The sequence below is a fragment of the Alosa sapidissima genome, chromosome 2 (assembly GCF_018492685.1).
Source record: "Alosa sapidissima isolate fAloSap1 chromosome 2, fAloSap1.pri, whole genome shotgun sequence".
Classification (NCBI taxonomy): Eukaryota; Metazoa; Chordata; class Actinopteri; order Clupeiformes; family Clupeidae; genus Alosa; species Alosa sapidissima.
Window position 1 is genome coordinate 25,552,733 of NC_055958.1, and position 21,004 is coordinate 25,573,736.

The 21,004-nt window shown below is 48.8% G+C and overlaps 1 protein-coding gene across 1 annotated transcript in view; it reads left to right on the forward strand.

Annotated features, from left to right (window-relative positions):
- LOC121697015 (plakophilin-4-like) overlaps positions 1-20,537 on the forward strand; it is a 63,257-nt gene extending 42,720 nt beyond the window's left edge. Inside the window, 14 exon segments of the mRNA XM_042078254.1 lie at positions 5-65; positions 67-138; positions 2,117-2,330; positions 9,677-9,860; positions 10,926-11,043; positions 12,494-12,685; positions 12,938-13,111; positions 13,430-13,580; positions 15,163-15,355; positions 15,859-15,943; positions 16,142-16,259; positions 16,373-16,504; positions 18,120-18,193; positions 19,444-20,537. Coding sequence (XP_041934188.1) covers positions 5-65; positions 67-138; positions 2,117-2,330; positions 9,677-9,860; positions 10,926-11,043; positions 12,494-12,685; positions 12,938-13,111; positions 13,430-13,580; positions 15,163-15,355; positions 15,859-15,943; positions 16,142-16,259; positions 16,373-16,504; positions 18,120-18,193; positions 19,444-19,689 — 2,014 coding nt within the window. The 3' untranslated portion in view covers positions 19,690-20,537.
- Positions 20,538-21,004: the final 467 nt, after the last annotated feature.

The following is a 21,004-nucleotide window of genomic DNA, read 5'->3' on the forward strand; positions in this document are numbered from 1 at the left end:
ATAGGGAGTTTGCGTGGCGTGACCCTGAGCTGCCGGAGGTGATCCACATGCTGCAGCACCAGTTCCCCCTCGGTGCAGGCCAACGCCGCCGCCTACCTGCAGCACCTGTGCTATGGAGAAAACCGCATCAAGGCCGAGGTGAGTGCTCCCAGCATGCCGAGCGTGCGTCAAGGGGGAGGGCATGAAGGGGCAGCCCTGGTGGTGCTGCGGGGTGGGGTGAGGGGGTAGGAGAGCGACTGTGCGTGGGGGGGCCCCTGGTGTGCGGCACTGCAGGGAGTGTTTCAAGACTGAGCTCAAACCCTGCTGGAATTTCACGCCTCCCCTAGCAGGGAGTCTAGTCCCACTGCTGCAGAGAGAGGGAGAGAGAGCTAAGGAGGGAGAGAAAGAAAGAGAGGGAGAGGCAGACTTATACGGACCGGAGAGACGGATGGAGAGCTTGAGAGATGAGGAAGAAATTTCAACCAGGAAGCCAAATTCAGTTTCTGCACAAAAGCAGCAGGGTGCCGGTGTGCAACATGTAGTGAATACTGACTACAGCATATCCTTTCATGCTCTCCTCCACATTCACCACTCACCCTGCCTCACACACACACACACACACACACACACACACACACACTCACACACACACACACACACACACACACACACACTCACACACACACACACACACACACACACACACACACACACACACACACACACTTTCACAGCAGCATCTTGATGTGCCTTTAAAAAGACAGTGTTCACTCTGCATACCCACTCACAGAGGCTCTTTCTTTCGCTCTCATTGTTTTTCTCTCTTTTGAATGCACGCATTACTTTCTCCCGCAAGCATGCCTACACACACACACACACACACTTGCATGCCTATGTGAAGCAAACAAAGCCCACACCTCTACGAGCGCAATGTGTTCCTCTACAGTGCTCAGCAGCCCTGATGTTCTCTATTGCTGTACTGGAGAGACATCTTCCCTCCACACAGTCTGTAACAGCGTCTCTCCACAGTCCAGAAACAGGCCAAGCCAGGAACATGGTCAGGGAGTCGGGCATCTCAGGGGACACAATAAATGTGTGTGTGTGTGTGTGTATGTGTGTGTGTGTGTGTGTGTGCGCGCACACCGTGCTCACTGCTCAGGGGGATTATTCCGTTGAAATCAAATGTCAGGATATTACTTTTCATCAGGGCCCTGATCTCCAGTGCCTTCTCCAGATGTACCCTGTCAGGAGTGACGTCTGCTCTCAGACTAATGGCTTCCACAAAGGCCGCTCTTCATTCAGATGGGGAGGGGGCTCTGTCTTGCTCTCTGTTTTTCTTTTTCACTGTCTCCGGTTCTTTATCTCTCTCTATCTCTGTCTCTCTCTTTCTCTCTCTCCTCTCCCTGTTTTTTCACTCCGTGTCTGCCTGTCCCCTGCGTGTCCTTCTCTTTCTCTTACTATCTTTATTCCTCTCTCTTCCTCTCTCTTCCCCTCTCTTCCTCTCTCTTCCCCTCTCTTTGACTTTTCCTCCTTCCCTTCCAATCCCCCCTCCCTCCCTCCCTTTTTGTCTCTTCCTCTCTTTTTTCCTCCCTCTTGCGTTGCTTCACCTCTGCGGGACTACAGGACCATGAGACCTACTGTGTGTTTGCTTTATCAGTAACTCTCTCCCGCCCATGTAAAGAGCCCGGGCCCGCTAGTCTCTCACAGACGCAGTGCACATAAACCCGGGGATTTGACACTGGGAATCCCTTCCCCAACATCATTATTATGTCTGAAAATACTCCCCAGCTCCTCTCTCTCTCTCTCTCTCCCTCTCTCTCTCTCTCCTCTCTCTCTCTCTCTCTCTCTCTCTCTCTCTGTCGCACGGCTGAGGCGAGGACCCGCAGAACTCTGGCATTAGGGAGCGGATCAAGTTCTCCGGGAGAACCGAGATGTGTGTAAAGCCCCTGTGTGACGACTAGAGGGGCAGGGTGGGGGCTAGTGGCCAGTTCTCGGTTCTCAGTCTGCTGAGCAAGCGTGAACCGACTGCTCTCTGGGCTTGTGGTGCCTGTTCCCTTGGGACTGTAGAATAATGTGTTTGTGTGTTTGTGTTTGTGTGTGTGTGTGTGTGTGTGTGTCTGTGTGTGTGTGTGTCCAGGTTTGTCGGCTGGGCGGGATCAAGCACCTGGTGGATCTGCTGGACCACAAGGTGCTGGAGGTGCAGCGCAACGCCTGCGGCGCCCTGAGGAACCTGGTCTACGGCAAGGCCACCGACGACAACAAGGTGGCCGTCAGGAACGCCGGCGGCATCCCCGCCCTGCTCCGGATGCTGAGGAAGACCGTGGACGCCGAGGCCAGGGAGGTGGTCACAGGTAAGAGTGTGTGTCTGTGTATCTGTGTGTGTATACTGTGACAGGGAGGTGGTCACAGGTAAGAGTGTGTGTCTGTGTACCTGTGCATGCATAGACAGGCCCTGCTGGCAAGTCTATGCATGTAGGTGTTTTGTTCATTATGTATTTGCGTGCATGCGTGCGTGCGTGATAAATGACAAAGTGTGTGTGAGTGTGTGTGTGTGTGTGTGTGTGTGTGTGTGTAAGTAATATGAGGGTGGGGGTCCCTCTCCCCTGGCCCAGTGATGTATGGAGTTAGGCGGCTGGCTGGCTGCAGTAGTGAGTGGAGAGCCTGCCATCTGCTGTATCCTCTCAGGCCCCATAGCCACAGCTCCCGGCTCACACTCCTTCCCCTCATCCATAATTCACCGGCCCTCTGCTGTCTAACACACACACACACACAAACACAGGCCTGGAGAACTGGGACTCGTTGGTTGGAGTGCATGTATGTGAGCAGTGAATGGAGAATGTCTAGCCGATGAGAGAGAGTGAGTGTGTGTGTGTGTGTGTGTGCGCGCAAGCACATGTGTTTAGATTCAGGCCTCTGACTCACTAGACAAGCCTGTTCTGACCAGTCGCAGTTCAACAAGCCACACCCTGTACTCTTGAGCACAAGAAACAGGTCATGTGAAACAACCCCCCCCCCCCCCACATACACACACACACACACACACACACACACACACACACACACACACACACACACACACACACACACTACAAAATCATCCTTCCTGTAAATATGCACTGACACATAAACAAGAAAAACAACACTATTAATTTTCCTTTTAGTTTCATATTGACACTCACTCACACACACACACACACACACACACCTGTAGACCAGCAGATCCCCACCTGACTCTAAAGCAGCCTGTGCCCCACCCTGCCCTTCCCCCTGTGCACATGCGGAGCAGCTGCTGGCCTCTGTCCATGCCTGTGGCTGACCTGTGCAGGAGCAGCTCTGAGTCAGCCGCAGTGGAGCCGCTCAGGATCAGCTGTCACCCGCTACTAGTCACGCCAGCCTGCCACACGGCTCGGTTCACTTCAACAGCTGTGTGTGTGTGTTTCCATTTCCGTGTGTTTCTGTGTGTGCGTGCTTGTGTGTGTGTGTTTCTGTGTAAGTGTGCTTCCGCGTGTGTGGGTGCTTACCCGTGTGTGTGTGTGTGTGTGTGTTTATTGCCCACTCCAGTTTGCCTGTGTCTGACTGGAAGAGTGCAGTTGCAGCAGGCAGATAAAACCCCTCCATAATTTGCATGATTCACTGTGTGTGTTTACTCGCCAATGCCTTTTACCTCCCAGTTGAGCTCATCACGTAGGCCAGACTGTGGCGTCCAAGTATGGGGAAGCCCTTTGTGCTCGCTCAAGCTGGAATTTCCCTTCTGTGGAAGTACTTAAAGTGCAGGGGTTGGGCTCCCCAAACTCCAACAGCAAACTAAAACTGATAAAAAAATGTGTAGCGATAGTTGAAGAACTAGTTTGCTCTTAATGGATGTGCACCTAAATGAACAGCACCTCGTCAAACACTTCGTCATGTTATGGTACCTTGGCATGACCCACCTGGTATCACCAGCAGTGGCGCTAGAGAAGTTCATAACCGCATAGTGGAGCTATTGCTTCTGGACTTGAGGGGGTATCTAGAATTGCTCACTAATTTAATCCACACAGCATTAACTCATTGATAAATATGTCATTTCTTTACTGTGCTGGTCTACAGACTTCACGGTTTGCAGCAAAGTAGCTCCTTTTATGGACACGCACTACAGAAATGTGTTAACAGCCTTCATATATCAACGGACAGTCAGAGCTTAACTCTTCATGGTCTAACATAGTTTTCCCCCAATGGCTACTTACCGAAATATGACTCCATCCCCCCCTCCTCCTTTCATTCTCTATCCTCTCTCTCTCTCCTTCCCTCCCTCCCGCTCTCTTCCCCCCCTCTCTCTCTCTCCCCCTCCTTCCCCCTCTCCCTCCATCTCTCCCTCTCCCTCTCTCTCTCTCTCTCTCTGTCTGTTGAAGGTAGTGTGTATAGAGAGCTGTCACCTTGCATAGTGTGCAAAAGCAGAGAAGCGCCCTGCATTCCTTTCCTGGTTGATATGAGGCAGAAGACTCGATGTTTATGGTCAATTCAGCTGCTGCTTATTTTTGCTGCTTAGTTTGGGTCAAGAGGGGGGAACTCAAGTAGGGTTGAGGCAGACAAAGAGTCACAGATACTTCAGGCTTAGTTTGTGTTAAAGGAAATCTCTCAGACTGAGAGTCTTTCCGGAACCTTCTCCTGGCTGGCTCCTGCTGTTCAGAGGAGTTAGTTTTGACGTTAACACGCGAGACCCCTGTACACGGAAGGGCGGTGCGGGTTAATTGGCAGCCGATATGCCGCTGCGTCGACTAATTAATGGGGGTCGGCGGAGGACCATCACCTCGCTGTAATCAACGGCTTCCAGAAGAGTCGGTGTCTGAAGGCTGCCATCCGCTGCAGTCATTCCTCCCCTCCAGGCGTGACTGAGTGAGCTGACAGGAATAACTCGAGCAGCTCGAACGGCATGGGGTTGGATCTCTCACAACACAGTCCATCATGTCATGAGAGCAAAGTTGGGGGAAGTGTGTGTGTGTGAGCGTGTGTATATGTGTGTGTGTATGTCTCGGTGGGTGTGTGTGACTTGAACAAATCTGACAGGAGGTTTTGTACCCGGGATGTCACTGACCTCACATGTCTGCATCTCTGTGTGTAGACAACACCTCCCTCCCTTACATACACACACACACACAAACACACACACTCTGAACTGAGGGTCAGGGAGGCCAGGTCTTGGCCTGTCTCCATTGGCTCCAGCCAGACCAGCCTCTACCCTGCAGTGAGACTGTGGGATCTGACCCTGAGCGCACACGCACACACGCACACACGCACACACACACACACACACACACACACACACGCCGGTTGGGTCACCTGTCCTGCGGGAATCACCCAGACCCCACCTCCCTACCCAGGACATGTGACCCCACCACCAGCTGGGACTGAGACAGGACAGGGACAGCCGCTCTCCAAACAACTGTGTCCACAAAGCTGCTGCTGGACCATTGGACTCCACTAACACACACTCCACCACACACACATAGGGGGAGCGAGCACTGGCCTCACCTTACACACACTCACACAGGAATGTTTAGATTGTGTAACACTGAAAATAGGAGAACGGGAGGACCATTGCTCTTTGGTCTGCTCTGGATCTGGTGGGTGTGTGTGTTGTCAGTCAATGCTTCTACTGTTTGGGCTCTCTCATATATGCATATATACACCTCTTCTTTCCCTTACTCTGGGTATGTTTTGCATGCATGACTCCTCTGTGTGAGTCTTTGTGTGTGTGTGTGTGTGTGTGTGTGTGTGTGTGTGTGTATATGCCTCTGGGCTCTTTAAACTTGTTTGGCCGCCGTTTGTTTGGAGCTGATGGAGGAAATGAGCTCCGCCGTTCTTACATTACAGTTCATGTGGGAGTGAGCAGCTCTGAGACCAGCCAAGCAAGACCAGAGTGCAGTCTCTCTGTCTCTCTCTCTCTCTCTCTCTCTCTCTCTCTCTCTCTCCTTCCTTCTCCTCCTTTTCTTTCCTTCTCCTTTCATTTCTCCCTCTCTCTCTCCACGCCCTCTCATTTCTCTCTCTCTCTCTCTCTCTCTCTCTCTCTCTCTCTCTCTCTCTCTCTCTCTCTCCCTCACTCCTCTTCCCTCATTCCACTCCCCAGATTGAGGGGAGGCTAGTGGGAAGAAACAGGAAAACAGACCGTGGTGTGGTCCAGCCAATGGGTGTGGACACACAGCCACTCCTCTGCTTCCTAGAGCATAAGAGAGGAGAAGGAATGGGGGAAAAAGAGTGTTCACCACACTGCTCCATACTGCCCCTGTGGGCTGCCGGCGGTACTGCAGGCTTTAATTAAGAGGAAGCTACTGAGTTACTCCGGTCCATAATAAGCAGGAATTAATTCAGTGTGGCCTGATTCGTGTTTGCCTTAAATGAAATCCCCTCACTCAATTTGGCAAATGAAGTGGCGGGCTTCAGAGGAGATGCAGAAATGAGTGGGGAAGGATATGCACAAAGCACACTCAGTGGCCCGAGCTGTTCGGGGAGGTTTCAGCAACATATTGGAATGCCTCTCAAGCTGTCTTTTACTGAGAGGCGTGTGTGTCTCTCTGTGTGTCCCTGTTTGTGTGTTTCTCTCCCTCTGTGTGTGTGTGTGTGCACGTACAGTACACACGTGCACAGATGGCATATACCCACCCCGACGAGAGCCTGTGTGTCACACTAGTGGGGATCCACTAGTGTGTGTGTGATTGTGTGTCCGTGACTAAAGATTGTGCACGTGTGAGTGAGTGGGTGTGTGTGGGTATGGAGGGGCTGGCCATCGTCTGCAGTGACCGGACACATCCTGCCATGGTGGACATATGGCCCCGCTGATTTCCACCAGGCCAAAGCCCTTCGCCTGCATAATGAGATTATTGATAGACTGGACTTCAGTGCAGTCAGTGATCTAACCATCCAGTTCCCCTGCACACACACACACACACACACACAGATATATACTTGGATTCCCATTAGCCCAGGCCTGACACCTCAGCACTCATCAGGTTGGGTATAGATGGCTGAGCCTCATTCACGGAGACTAAATAACGTGCTCAGTTAAGATTTCATTACAGCCAGAATGGACTCTCTCTTAGCCAGATCTGTGGCTCGCTTGCTCTCTCTCTCTCTCTCTCTCTCTCTCTATATATATATTCTCTCCTTCACATTCTTCTCCTCTCTCTCCTCCTCTATTCCTCTCTTTTTTCCCTCTTTCCCCCTTTCCTGTCCATCACACAAATCCAGGTCATGATGAATCTTTCCTCAGGAGTTAATTTACCGACAGGTCACTGGCTTTGGTGCTTCTTAGATGTATGCAATGATGATGATGATGTGTGTGTGTGTGTGTTTGCCAAAGCTTGTGTGTGTGACTCAGCCGTGATGAATCCGAGAGGAGTTCACACTTGCCGTTACAGCTGGCTGTGGAATACGACACGTGGGCTCTGTGTGTGGTGGAGTGTAGTCTCTAATGCCCCTGTGGTCTGTGAGTGGTGGGGGGTTAAGTCTATGTTGACCATAACTGCCCGCTGCACTTCTCAGGGCTGGACTAATAGGAAACAGCTTTGATGTCCCTCTGAGGGCTTTAATTAAGGTGGGTGGGCCGCGGCCCTGCTTTGTACCGTGGCTGTGAGTGATGGCTGTTTAAGACCACAGCTGACAGACAGCAACCACAACAGATCCCCCCCATCAGCAAGAGCCTGCTACCCTTTGTAGTGGACACACACACACACACACACACACACACACACACACACACACACACACACTTATAGTGTAAGAGAGAGAGCACACCTGCTTTTGGTATGATGAAACTCTATACAATCCTAGGAGCGCTGAATCACTGTTATTCCATGAGGTCATTGTCACCAGCGTTTACCAGCTCCCTCGGTCAGTGCGAGGCCGAGCCGTGGATGATGAAGGTCCTCCAGCTGCTGTGCTGACTCGGATGCATCAGGCGTGTACCCGTGTGTGTGTGTGTGTGTGTGCACGTGTTTGCGTGTGTATGCTACACACACACACACACACACACACACACAGGTTTGGGGAAGGCAGAGCCTGTTTTACAGAGATGGGTCAGAGGCGTAGGTGGCATCTGGTGGTGGTAGTAATGATGATGATGATGATGATTATGTCGATGAGGCGCGTGATGAAGCAGCTGTTGGGGAGTCAGCTCCAGCAGTTGGCGGTGCACAGCATGGATAAGTAGGCAGCCATTATAAATCCAAGTTATTTTTCCATTGTGTGTAGTGTAAAATAAAATTGTTTTGTTGGTGGTATTTGTTCAGACTGAGCACGGCATATTGGAGGGTAGGCCCTGAATTTATTTTTTGTTGTTTTTTTTCCCCTACCAAAAACAGGTGTAGTTGTTTTTTTTTATCCAGTGACTCATTTTTCTTATTTGCCCTATGTTCACTGAAAGCAGGCTTCATTATTGGGTACATTAAATGCTTGGAGGGAGAGCGAGTGAAGTTAAATGTCAAGCCAGAGATCTAGGAACACAGCGGATATGGCCGTGTGTGTGTGTGTGTGTGTGTGGGAATGGAGGGGTTGCACACACACACAATCTGTGTGTGGCTGTCTGTCTTTGGTATACTGTTGGCATCTGCCTCGCAAAGTCTTTCTTGGCTAGCAATACAGGAGCTTTTATCTTCAATGGTGATTTAATTGAAAGGGAATCAAGACATGGCAGATAGAGAGGAGGAGGGGGGGTGAGAGGGAGAGAGAGAGAGAGAGGGAGATAGATAATGCAGTCAAGGGAATCTCTTGGCACACACTCACACTCCCTTCCACAGACACACAATCTATCTCTCCCATGCTTCTGCCAGCCTGTCACTCATGCGCACGGAACCGGTGTGTGTGTGTGTGTGTGTGTGTGTGTGTGTGTGTGTGTCTACACCACATACACATCCATCTGTGTGTCTCCCATTACGAGCGCCCGTGCTCCTCAAGGTTACCAGCATCCATCAGAAGCGTTAGTCTGAGCCTCTGGTAAGAGCCAGCTAATTAAGGCTCCTGTCGCACACACCGAGTAATCCCCCACATACACACACACACACACACACACACACACAGCGCCATCAAAGAGCACCCGAATCAAGTCCATTAAGCACTATAAATAGCTGCCAATCTGCCTGCCATATGGAGACGTGATGTAATGTTTAATGATGTGTCCTTCTGTATGTGGATCAGTGTGGGCAGTGTTGTCATACTCACTCCAGCGTCAACTCCATTACCAGAGGGCCGTTATGTGTTGTGATGTTGTGTTAGGAACATGAGCCGTGTGTGTGTGTGTGTGTGTGTGTGTGTGTGTGTGTGTGTGTGGCTTGTGCAAGTCATTACTGTGTGTGCTCAAATGAGTCTTGAGTGAGACTTGAAACCTCAGTTTGTGTGTGCGTGTGTGTTTGCTTGTTTGTGAGTGTGCACCAAGGTGGTGTTGGCAGGTTTTGTTTCCATGCCTGTGTGTATCTGGACGACTGTGTGTGTGTATGAGAGTCTGCACTCCCACAGTGGAGATCTATTAAAAAAAAAAACTTGGGAGCTGGCAGCTCCTGAAGGGTGACCTGACTCCATATGACAGCTGACAGAGCCTCAGAGCATCTCATCATCTTTCTCTCTTTCCCTCCTCCCTCTGTCTCGCCCTTTCCGCTCTCTTTTTCTTCCTCTCTGTCTCCTCCATCTCCATCTCTCTCTCTCTCTCTCTCTCTCTCTCTCTCTCTCTCAGGGGTGTTGTGGAACCTGTCCTCCTGCGACGCGGTGAAGATGACAATCATCCGGGACGCCTTAACTACTCTGACCAACACTGTGATCATCCCGCACTCCGGCTGGAGCAGCTCCTCGTTCGACGACGACCACAAGCTCAAGTTCCACTCCTCCCTGGTGCTACGCAACTCCACCGGCTGCCTGAGGTAACGGCCACATCACGCAGGGCAACACTGCCCCCCCGTGGAGCTGTCGCGCTACTGCACCCGTATGTCTGACATGGTGCCTGTGACCTACATAGGCTCTTACACATATGGGGCCAATTAAAGAGCGCACTTTTTTATACCATTGCTGGAGGTATTTTAAAACTCCAACATGAAGCCATACATCATTCCATAGTTGTAGGTTCCTTTCCATATATAGCCACTTAATATGTAGGTCAACTTTTGTGGTATGCATAAAACTCACTCAACTGACTTCAGATTGTATAGAAAAAGTTCTGACATTCTTTAATTATAGTTTGTTGTGGCATGTAGTAATGGTGATCTTTTGAATCCGATCACTGGTGAAGACTGTGTTGCTATCATGTTTCAAAGTCAAGAATTTGTGTACATCTTTGACCTGTGCTGTGGTCTGGAAGATTGCGTAACACTCCAAGCCCCTAAACACCCACACACATGCCATGCCTACACCACAACATAGACTCCAATTACTGTATCGGTTAGGGTTGTCTTACACAGAGACTTGTTCCAAGGTTCTTACACACACACTCTTCTTTTAGAGTTTACTATGCATTCTTTTTTTTCTTTACTATGCATTGTTTTCTTTTTCCTCTTTTCCATCTCCTCTCTCCATTCCGCTCTGCTGTTGTGTCCTGTGCCTGTGGTTGTGTAGATGGGGCTGTAGGTCTCTGACTGCCTCTCCTGTGCCAGCCCTCTGTCTACACACAGTACTCATGCATTATGGATGGGCCGGTCAACACGTCTATCACTCACCTCTGTTGCCTTGTCGCATTCTCACACACAGACACACACACACGCATAAACGTCACAATGTTTTCAGAAGGGAACTAACTGACAAGTCTATGATTACATGTTTTTGTGTGTGTATGTTGACATGAAGAGGGGGTTAGAGTGCAAGAGCATGTGTTTGCACGCTTGAACATTGAGTACTCATGTGTGTGATTATGTTGATATACTCTTCAGGTGTGTGTGTGTGTGTGTGTGTGTGTGTGTGTGTGATCGTCCTAACTGTGTGTGTTTGTGTTGCAGGAATCTTAGCTCGGCTGGGGAGGAGGCCAGAAAACAGTTGCGTGGCTGTGAGGGGCTCGTCGACTCCTTGCTCTACGTCATCAAGGCCTGTGTTAGCACCTCCGACTTTGACAGCAAGGTGTGGATTACACACACACACACACACACACACACACACACACACAATTTATCTCCTTCCTTCTCTCACTTCACACAAACAGTTCTCATTCTCATTCGATCACTCTCTCACACACATGCAGACAGATACTGCACATTTCCCAGTCCTTTAGCTTCCAGTGGAAGAGAGGTTCTACACTTCCTTTGATACAGTTTGTCCAATAATCCACGACTCTCATGGTTAACCAGCTATTAATAGACACTAGCAATCCACGATTCTTATACACACACACACACACAGACACAGACACACTCACTGCTTTCAGACCTACATGGGCAGTGGTAGTGTAGTGGTTAAGGAGCTGGGCTAGCGTGCAGTAGCCTGAAAGTTGTCGGTTCAATTCCCGGCTTCCACCGTTGTGCCCTTGAGCAAGGCACTTAACCCCAAGTTGCTCCGGGGACAATGTGATCCCTTGTAATATAGCTGACATATGTAAGTCACTTTGGTCAAGAAGTGTCTGCTAAATGTAATGTAATGTAATGTAATGTAAGTCCACATGTTCTGTGGATGTCAAGCGGTTGGGCCGTATATCTGAACAACATAACCGGCTATTTGGAATTCCGAACTTAGCCGGCTCTTACACTACTCCCCTCCTAGTATTTCCGACGGGCATTATTTAAATGAGCTTGTGTCTGAACGAAGCGAAGAACATGCGTAGATTCTGTTCATGTGCGTGTTCAACCACGTTCAACCTGTTCAACCACGCAGAACAGATTCTGTTCATGTGCATCGGTGTCGTTCACACACAATGTCCGCATGTTAGCATCATATCTGAACCACACGAAAGGGTCGGACCTCCGTTTGACATATACTGCGGAAGTTGCGTCTGAAAGCAGCTACTAGCGCTGCCACATGTTGATGAGTCTGTTAGCACCATTCCCTAGTGTGTGCGCTTTGTGAGCACTTTTGCAGTACAAAGTGGGGTGCGCGTAGGGGCATTAAAACTCTTTGTTATTGCTGAGGCCTCTTTTAAGTGTGCTCTCTTTAATCTGATGAGGGATGATATAGCCCATGCTTAATGAGTTAGTCCCACCAGCAGCACTGCCAGAGTGTGTGCAGTGCGTAAAGCTGTCCCTCTCTCTCTTTATCTCTCTCTCTCTTTCTTTCTCTCTCTCTCTCTCTCTCACTCTCTCACACACACACACACACACACACACACACACACACATGCAAAAACACACACACACACGACAGGCATACAATTTAATTATGCCCCCTGTACTTTCTCTCTCTCAGACTCTTTCTCCCTCTCAGAATAAAAATGGCCTATTTTGCATGTCTGTACAGATTGTTTGTGGTAGAATGCCGCTATCTAACAGCCCCAAGACAAGAATAACTTGTTAGACAACTATATACAGCAGATAAATATTAAATATTAATTTTTCTCACGCTCCCTCTTTTCCTGTCTTAGATTGTGGAGAACTGTATTTGCACTCTGAGGAACCTTTCGTACCGGCTGGAGCTGGAGATCGTCCCATCGCGATTGGTCGGCACTCAGGAGCTCGATGGCCTGTTGGGGTCAGAGTCGCCCAGTAAAGAGGTGGACTATGGCTGCTGGGGTCGCAAGAAGAAAAAGAAGAAGAAAGACTCGCATGAAGACCAGGTGTGTGTCTCACACACACACACACATACCTACATTCCAGGCCAATGAAAGTGCCCCAGGGAGGATTTAGAGGGAGCTCCTGAGAGTAGAGGCTCCTAAGTCTCTTCATCACTTAGTGCCAGATGGAGCCCCATGAGATATGAGAAGTTTTCAACCTTTAGCTTGGGTGTGTGCTCATCTATATGTGTATGTTTCTATGTGTGTGTGTGTGTTTATGTGTTTTCATATGTCCGTGTGTGTGTGTTTACCTAGTGGGACGGCGTTGGCCCCATCCCTGGGTTCTCCAAGTCTCCCAAAGGGGCGGAGATGCTGTGGCACCCGGCGGTGGTCAAGCCTTACCTCACCCTGCTGGCCGAGAGCTCCAACCCGGCTACGCTGGAGGGCGCCGCAGGGTCGCTACAGAACCTGTCAGCGGGCAACTGGAAGGTGCGTCCCCTCAAGCTACTCACCTGCACATCCCTAATGCGTTGAGATTTCACAAGCTACTCACCTGCACATCCCTAATGCGTTGAGATTTCATAAGCTACTCACCTGCACATACCTAATGCGTTGAGATTTCACATTTTGTTCATCACGTTTTCTGGAAGGAGTAGCTTCTTTGTGTGTCACTTTCCAGAAGTCATATGTGGAGAACATAAATGAAGCACTCCCCATTCTGTGTAGCAGAAACCAACTTTTCTCACTATCTTCCCTCTCTCTCTCTCTCTGTCTCTCTCTCTCTCTCTTTCCCTCTCTCCCCTGCAGTTTGCGGCGTACATCCGTGCGGCGGTGCGTAAGGAGAAGGGTCTGCCCATCCTGGTGGAGCTGCTGAGGATGGACAATGACCGGGTGGTGTGCTCCGTGGCCACCGCCCTGAGGAACATGGCTCTGGATGTCAGGAACAAGGAGCTGATTGGTGAGAAACCACACAGCAAAGCATATATCCACTGCACAAACATGCTCATGTACACTGCAAAAAATAAAATCGAACCAACTGTAATTAATCTTTCTATGAAGGTCAAAAAATCTATTTGGTATTGTTTTTAGTATGAAGAGACTTACCTACTGCTCTCTCGAAAGATCATTTTGACTTCATTTAAATAGAGTTTGACTTATTTTAAGGAGTCTTATTAAGACAGATTTGCTTAACAAATAGCACTGGCACTGGCAGCCAAATTTGCTTGTTTTTAGGACAAATTTGCTTAACACACTGGCAGACAAATTTGATCTGAGATGTCTTAAAATAAGTTAAACTCTTTTTAAATTAAGTCAAATGATTTCACGAGAAAGCGCTAGGTAAGTCCCTTTATGCTGAAAACAATACCAACTAGATTTTTTGATCTTGATGTACAATGTACTTGGTTAGATTTTATTAGATAGAACAGTTTTTGCAGTGTATACATCCATCCATCATCAAACTGTAAATACACATGTCCATACGTCCAGCATGGGGATCATAAATGTCCACTGCAAAGGTGTAACCTATTCTACTACTCTGAAAAGCAGTTAGTTGTGTCTAGAAAGTCAATTTTTTGTCTATTAAAGCTCCAACAAAGAGAAAGAAACCTTTCAAATACGGAAAGGAATTACTCAAGTCACTGGCAGGCAAGATGGTCTAATTGTTTGCAACACCATATCGTGCGAATAGTAATTGGCATGGAAATTTGAACGTCAGAACCACTGAGCAGGCCCCAGTAGGAGATGCCTGCCAGGTTGTGTGAGCACACACACACACACACACACACACACACACACACACACACATCTGATTCGATATGAATGATGTAGACACAATTTAGTGGAAACAAGAGGAGCATTGTGTACTTGAGTCAATTAGAGGGTAACAATAAACTCTGATCGTCACAGTCAAATTACATCCCAATCCTGCTGCTCTCCGCCTGTGTGCCTCGATGGAGCAGATTTTATTAGCAAACAGTGGAAATAATGAAGAGGTTGGCTCCTACCGAAACAAGCCCAGGGCACCTAATGAAACAAGCAGGTCTCAAAACAACGCAGGAGGAGCTCGTGAACAAGAAAGGGGGAAGGAGAAGGGAGAAGGGTAGACGTGTTTTTTTTTTTCCCCCCTTTTCTCCTCTCTGTCGGACTCGGCGGATTGAGGATTGCAGGGCTTCCTCCTCCTGAGACTGCAGTGCGGTGTGTGTCCTTGAGGACGGACTCGTGGTGGGCGGCCAAAGCAGCCACGGCGGCGCTGCTCTCTCTTCTCTCTGCATAAACGTGATCCTACAGTACAGTGGTGGAAAAGGAGAGAGAGAAAGAGAGCGATAGAGAGAGAGAGAGAAGAGAGGAGAGGAGAGAGAAGGGAGAAGTACACTGTGTTCTTTGGTGAACCGTAGCCCGGAGGAGGGCTTGTGTATACATTGCAAGCACACAGGAATGGATTACGTAATATTTGATGTATGTTACCGCCTCAGTAACCCCCCCCCCTTCCCCTTTCCCTCCCTGAACTGTGTGTGTGTGTGTGTGTTTGTGTGCGATAGGGAAGTATGCCATGAGGGACCTTGTCAACCGGCTCCCAGGGGGCAACACCACCCAGCTGTCGGACGAGACGGTGGCGGCCATTTGTTGCACTCTCCACGAGGTCACCAGCAAGAACATGGAGAACGCCAAGGCCCTGGCCGACACGGGGGGCATCGAGAAGCTGGTGAACATCACCAAAGGCCGGGGAGAGAGGTGTGCCACTGGGCTGGGCTGGGCTGGGTTGGGCTGGGGCTGGCTGGGCTGGGTTGGGCTGGGTGGTTGGCTGGGCTGGGCTGGGCTGGGTGGTTGGTTGGCTGTGCTGGCAGGCTGGAGCCAGAGAGAGGAATGAATGCTATGTCTCACCTCCTGTGTAAACAGTTAGCGACCATAGCACCACAGAGGGTTATGTAAAGCTTTGCAAATAGCCACAGATTTGTGAGACACGACTCGGCCAACCTCTCTCAGAGTCTGTTAAGCTTCACGTCTCTGTCCCATACTGATGATGTCTTACACAGACATATGCATCCAGATAAACTCAGTGATGTAGCACATAAGCACAGATTAAACTGCATTTGGGTATCATAAAGCCATGGTTTCAGTAAGGGCCTGTCAGTTCTTAGTAACATGAGTACACCGCAAGATTACTAATGAGTGAGTTTTTGTGGTTAGTCTCAAAATTAATGTTACTAATAAATGATTGAATATGTTGGCCTCAGGTTCTCCATGAAAGTGGTGAAGGCTGCAGCCCAGGTGCTGAACACTCTCTGGCAGTACAGAGACCTGCGCACCATCTACAAGAAGGTGAGGGGGAGATGAGAGGCTCTGCAACTGCTGACCGAAATGAACTTTAGCATTTTAAAGCCTTTTGCCCTCTGGGAGTTTACTTTGCTCCTTTCCAATAAAAGAGGAATGCTCTAACAGCATATTTTATCCCCTCTCTCTCTCTCTTTCTTTCTCTCTCTCTCTGTTGTTTGCGTTTGTCTGTGTGTGTGTTGTTAGGATGGATGGAACCAGAATCACTTTGTCACCCCAGTGACGACGTTGGAGCGCGACCGGTTCAAGTCTCAGCCCACTTTACCAACCAGCACCCTGCAGATGTCCCCAGTCCACCAGTCCGGTGAGCCCCGCTGGCCCCCTACAGCCCTGACTCGCTTATGATGATTAAACAGCCCGGTGTTGACATGCCTGTGAATAACTCTGTGATGGGTGGTGTTTGGTTTGTGTTTGCAGCGGGCAGTGCCACCTCCTCTCCTGCCATGCTGGGCATCAAAGAGCAGCGCTCCGATTACCAGAGGGCCCCGTCAACTATGCAATTTTATAACTACCAAGGCGACAACAATGTACATAAAAACCAATACACAGGTGAGTGTGCAACCTGCAAAACCACAGTAGAATTCCTGCCCCAGCTTTGGACATACCAGTGTTTATTAAAGTTTTTCTTTGTGGTAGGATTCATTCTTAACATTTTTGAGTATGCATGTGTTCTCCCTAAGGTCATGCCAGCTCTCATACTGTTGAGAATTACAGGAATGTCCTGTAAGCAATATTTAGGCATTCTATGCAAATGTGCAGAGTCATCCCCATGAGCTAGAAACCCGTGCAGGCAACCTCTCACACGAGGACACGTGTACACACACATACACACACACACACACACACTCCTCTCTGCCTGCTCATCTCTGCTGCAGAGATGGTGAGTGTGCGAGACAGTGGGCTCTGTCCTGCAGGCCTTTTGTTGTGGCTGAGAGGGGAGGCAGGGGGAGCTCTGGGCAGTGGGGGTCAGGCTGCCAAGGCTCTGGGCAGACGCCACAAAGCTGTCTTTGTCTGCCGTCCCGAGGTGGGGCCGAGATGGGCCGCGGGGACAGATGGACAGAGCCTGGGCCTCGTCGGCAGGGAGCGGAGGGGAGGGGAGGGGCAGAGTCAACAGAGCTCCGAGTTCTGGCTGGGACAGTCGCTCCCTCACTCACTCACTCACTCACTCACTCCCAGCCTCACAGACACCCTCCTCCACTCTCTCTCACACACACAGAGGCCCACACACAGGGATACAGATGAAGAGGAAGAGCATGCGGAGTCACTCTCTGGAGTCTATATACGGTCATCAAGCTCTTCCACATGCTACAGGCTGCTCAGAACTGGAAGGCAGAGCTGTAACACAACACACAGACTCAGGCTGTCAAACATGCTGGCACTAAAACATATATTTACACAAAACATATTTACACAATAAAACACAATATTTACTAAAACATATTTACACAATAAAACATGTGTAAATTTATTGTGCTTTGTACAATGTATGACTCATGCACACAGTCTTGAAATTTCAAAGACCTCTATAATAAAATGCACATACACCCATAATGTTAATAGACTAGCATGTAAGCATACAAGCAACCCTGTTACCTTACAAAAATATTCAAATGCACGTTGCCATACCTGTGTGGACATCGGCTGACCCTGTACAGACACTCACTCGCACTCATAAAGCCCAAGGGCAGACTGGCCAGACAGTGGATGGGGACGGCTGTAGTCGATGCCACCGCTGTGAAAATCTGCCAAAGAAAATTCCAGCCCACAGGCTCGTCAAACAGCAGCTCTGTCGTCTGGCTTTCCGAGTGTCTTTTGTTATGCTGTTATAGTGCCGGATCCAACTGTACCCTCTCCAGGGAGACATGCCAGGATGTTTGTTTTCTTAGCAGCCAGGCAACTCTGCCTCATTGTGTTTCATGGCTGGCTAGCTGGTCTGGCTTTGATAGATAGATAGATAGATAGATAGATAGATAGATAGATATAGATATACACACACACACACACACACACACACACACACACACACACACAAACACACACACATTATTCATCCTGAGGGAAATTTTAGACATGTCATGTGTTGCACTGCTGTTGTTTGTTTAGAGATAAACAAATACGTAGTGTTGATTTTTGTTTTTTTTGTTTGTTTCTTTCATCCCTGTAGGGTCTGCGAAGTCTTCGCCATATTACATTGGGTCCTATTCCTCACCAACACGAGAGGAGCCCAGAAGAACACAGGTAAGGGGCCAGGCTCTACCCTGACCGCCATAGGCCAGTGGCAGCAACTCGAGTGCTGCTCGGCACGAACAACACCCACCTGTAGGAGGGCATAATCTGCCAGATAGGCCCCTCACTGAGACTCCATAGTTCACCCACAAAGGGAAAGGCTTCTCCAGCCCCTGTTCAGCGCCGCCAGCGTCCCCAGCTTACGCTCTATTCGAGCGTTGCCGCTCACTCGTCACCTCTGTCAGCCATCTATCGATCTGTCCTTAGTCGCTGTCTATCTTTCCGAGCCCTCGGCAAGCAATCTCTCTCTCTCTCTCTCCCCCTTCTCTCCGCTTTTCAAAGAGGTGTGGGGCAGAGGGAGGCCGGGGGTAGCCGTCTCGCTCTCTCGCTCCTTTGCACTAATGGAAGGAGACGGGACAGGTTGTGCCGCCGGCTTAGAGGGCAGGCCGGAGTGGGGATAAGAGGGTGACTCCAGTCAGCTTTTGTGCGCCCCTAAGCGGGTGCGACTGGCTGCACGGGGGGGCGGGTTGGGTTAGGGCACCGCTGGGCTGGGTGGCATCCAGGCACCTGTCAGAGTGTGTGAAGCCTGCAGATGCACACTCACACACTGAGATCCACGACCTGTCAGTGAACATGGAGGCGGCGTGGTGTCACCGCGCTCGCTATCTATAATTAAAGATGTCCGTCAAGCACACCAGGATGACACCTCTCCGTGCGAGCTAGCCGAGTTGTAGCCCGTAGTCTCTACCCATTACTTTTTAATGCTTTGACAGTGGTAGTCGTGTTGTGTTGGCGTGTTGGTCATCTTTTTATGTGTGTGAAGGACTGCCAAGGATAAAACTTGGTTAAGGTGAGGGGTAAAGTTTCCACAAATACTGAGGGGCAGAAATAAATGATTGACGTCAGAGCTTGAAATGAAGTTAGCAAAGGGTACAGGCAATTACTGTGCAAATGCACAAAACAAAGCATCAATTATGAGTGACCAAAGCCTCAGCACATTGGTGACCTTTGAATATTTAGAATGAAAAAGGATGTCTCAATTTTTCAATAAAAAAAATAAGACTATAAAAAGGATGTCTCAATTTTTCAATACAAAAAATAAGACTATGACCCAGTTAACAAACCAAGCAGTTTCATGTGATCATTCACATCTTTGAAAGCCCAACATCAACATCAACATCAATCTATTGTAGGATTATGATGGATCATTTTGAACTATTTTCTGTTTGAGAGAATAATCGTCTGTTCCTTTTACTCCACAGCCACAGTTCTATGGCGATGAACCGGGCAGGAGGAACTATGACACCTACCGAATGTACCTGCAGTCACCCCATGGCTACGAGGAGCGCTACCTGGAGGACAGTGCCGTGCGCTACTCCACGGCAGACTACGCTCCCCAGCCGCTCGGGCTCAAAGCCACCACTAACTATGTGGACTTCTATTCCACCACACGGAGGCCTTCTTACCGGGCAGAACAGTACCCGGGCTCCCCTGACTCCTGGGTATAGACCAGAGAGCGAGAGAGAGCGAGTAAGAGAGATTATTGTAGAGGCACGGGACCTTTGCCAAGAGGCTCCATGAACTCTTCCACATGAACTTTTATTTTGCGTGTCAGTTTGTCTGTTTTTTTTTTGTTTTGTTTTGTTTTGTTTTGTTGTTGTCGTTTGTCTCCTTTTTTTATATAAAACAAAGTTAAAGATGAATGTGGCGGTCGTTCAGATGAAATCAGATGGGTGAAATGGAAAGTGAGCCAAAGAAGGAATTCATGGAATGTGTTGTTTTTGATTTAAAAAAAAAAAAAAAGACATGGAGAGTGAGAGGGAAAGGAAGAATCTTGCAGTGAGTGTGTCAGGACAAAGGGGCGAGGATGCCGGGCGCTAGTGTGCCACAGGCTCCCTGCACTGTGTAAGGGTTTGTGTTTGCTTTTTTTCTTTTGAAGACGTAGTTGTGATAGCATGGAGAAAGAGTGAGTAATGTGATTAAAAAAGGTTTGCGATAGAGAATCAGGTGGGGAATGTGTATGTAGGCCAAAATCGATCACCAACATGTATCTGTAAAAAAAAAAAAAGAAGAGAAATAATAATAATCTAATGTCATTAGTTTGTACAGAGGGAACAAATTGTATTCGTACCTATTGTTGAGATTGTGAATGCCACTAAGTCTTGTACATTTCCATCATTGTATTGTAAATACAGAAAAAAAAGGCCACCAGGTTTACGCTCATCAGCACGGATGTGTGCTATGTTGAATTGAATATAGGTAAATAAATATATGGAATATGAAGGGTGATGGTGGGGGCAACGTTGGCATTGAAAACACTCTGGAGTAATAAAAAAAATCACTTTTGTTTTTTAAATGAATTGTGTAATTTCAGACATTTTTGTGACCTTGCAAATATATAGTATCTTTATTTTTCCATTACCTGTTCAGCACAGTTCATGGGGTCGCTCACTGCCATTGACTACAGCAGCAGAAATAAATGTCAATGTTCATTGGCCTGTGCAGAGATTTTCATAACCATATTCATTTGTTTTCACGTCATCCATTCAACAAAGAATTGCTTACCGATATGAAGATAATCTACACTGCTCAAAATAAATAAGGGAACACTTTTTCATGGGAGTATAGCATCAAGGTTATCAAACTTGTAAGCTATTGGTCTGGCCAGTTACGTAACAGAGGGGTTACCTGCTTTGGTGTCATCAAACCCTTTAGACCCATTGTCTGACCCTGTACTGGTGCAGAGGCCCCTGGGTTCCCCCTGGTGCACAACAATGGCCGGCCACATGTGGCGAGAGTGTGCAGGCAGTTCCTGGATGATAA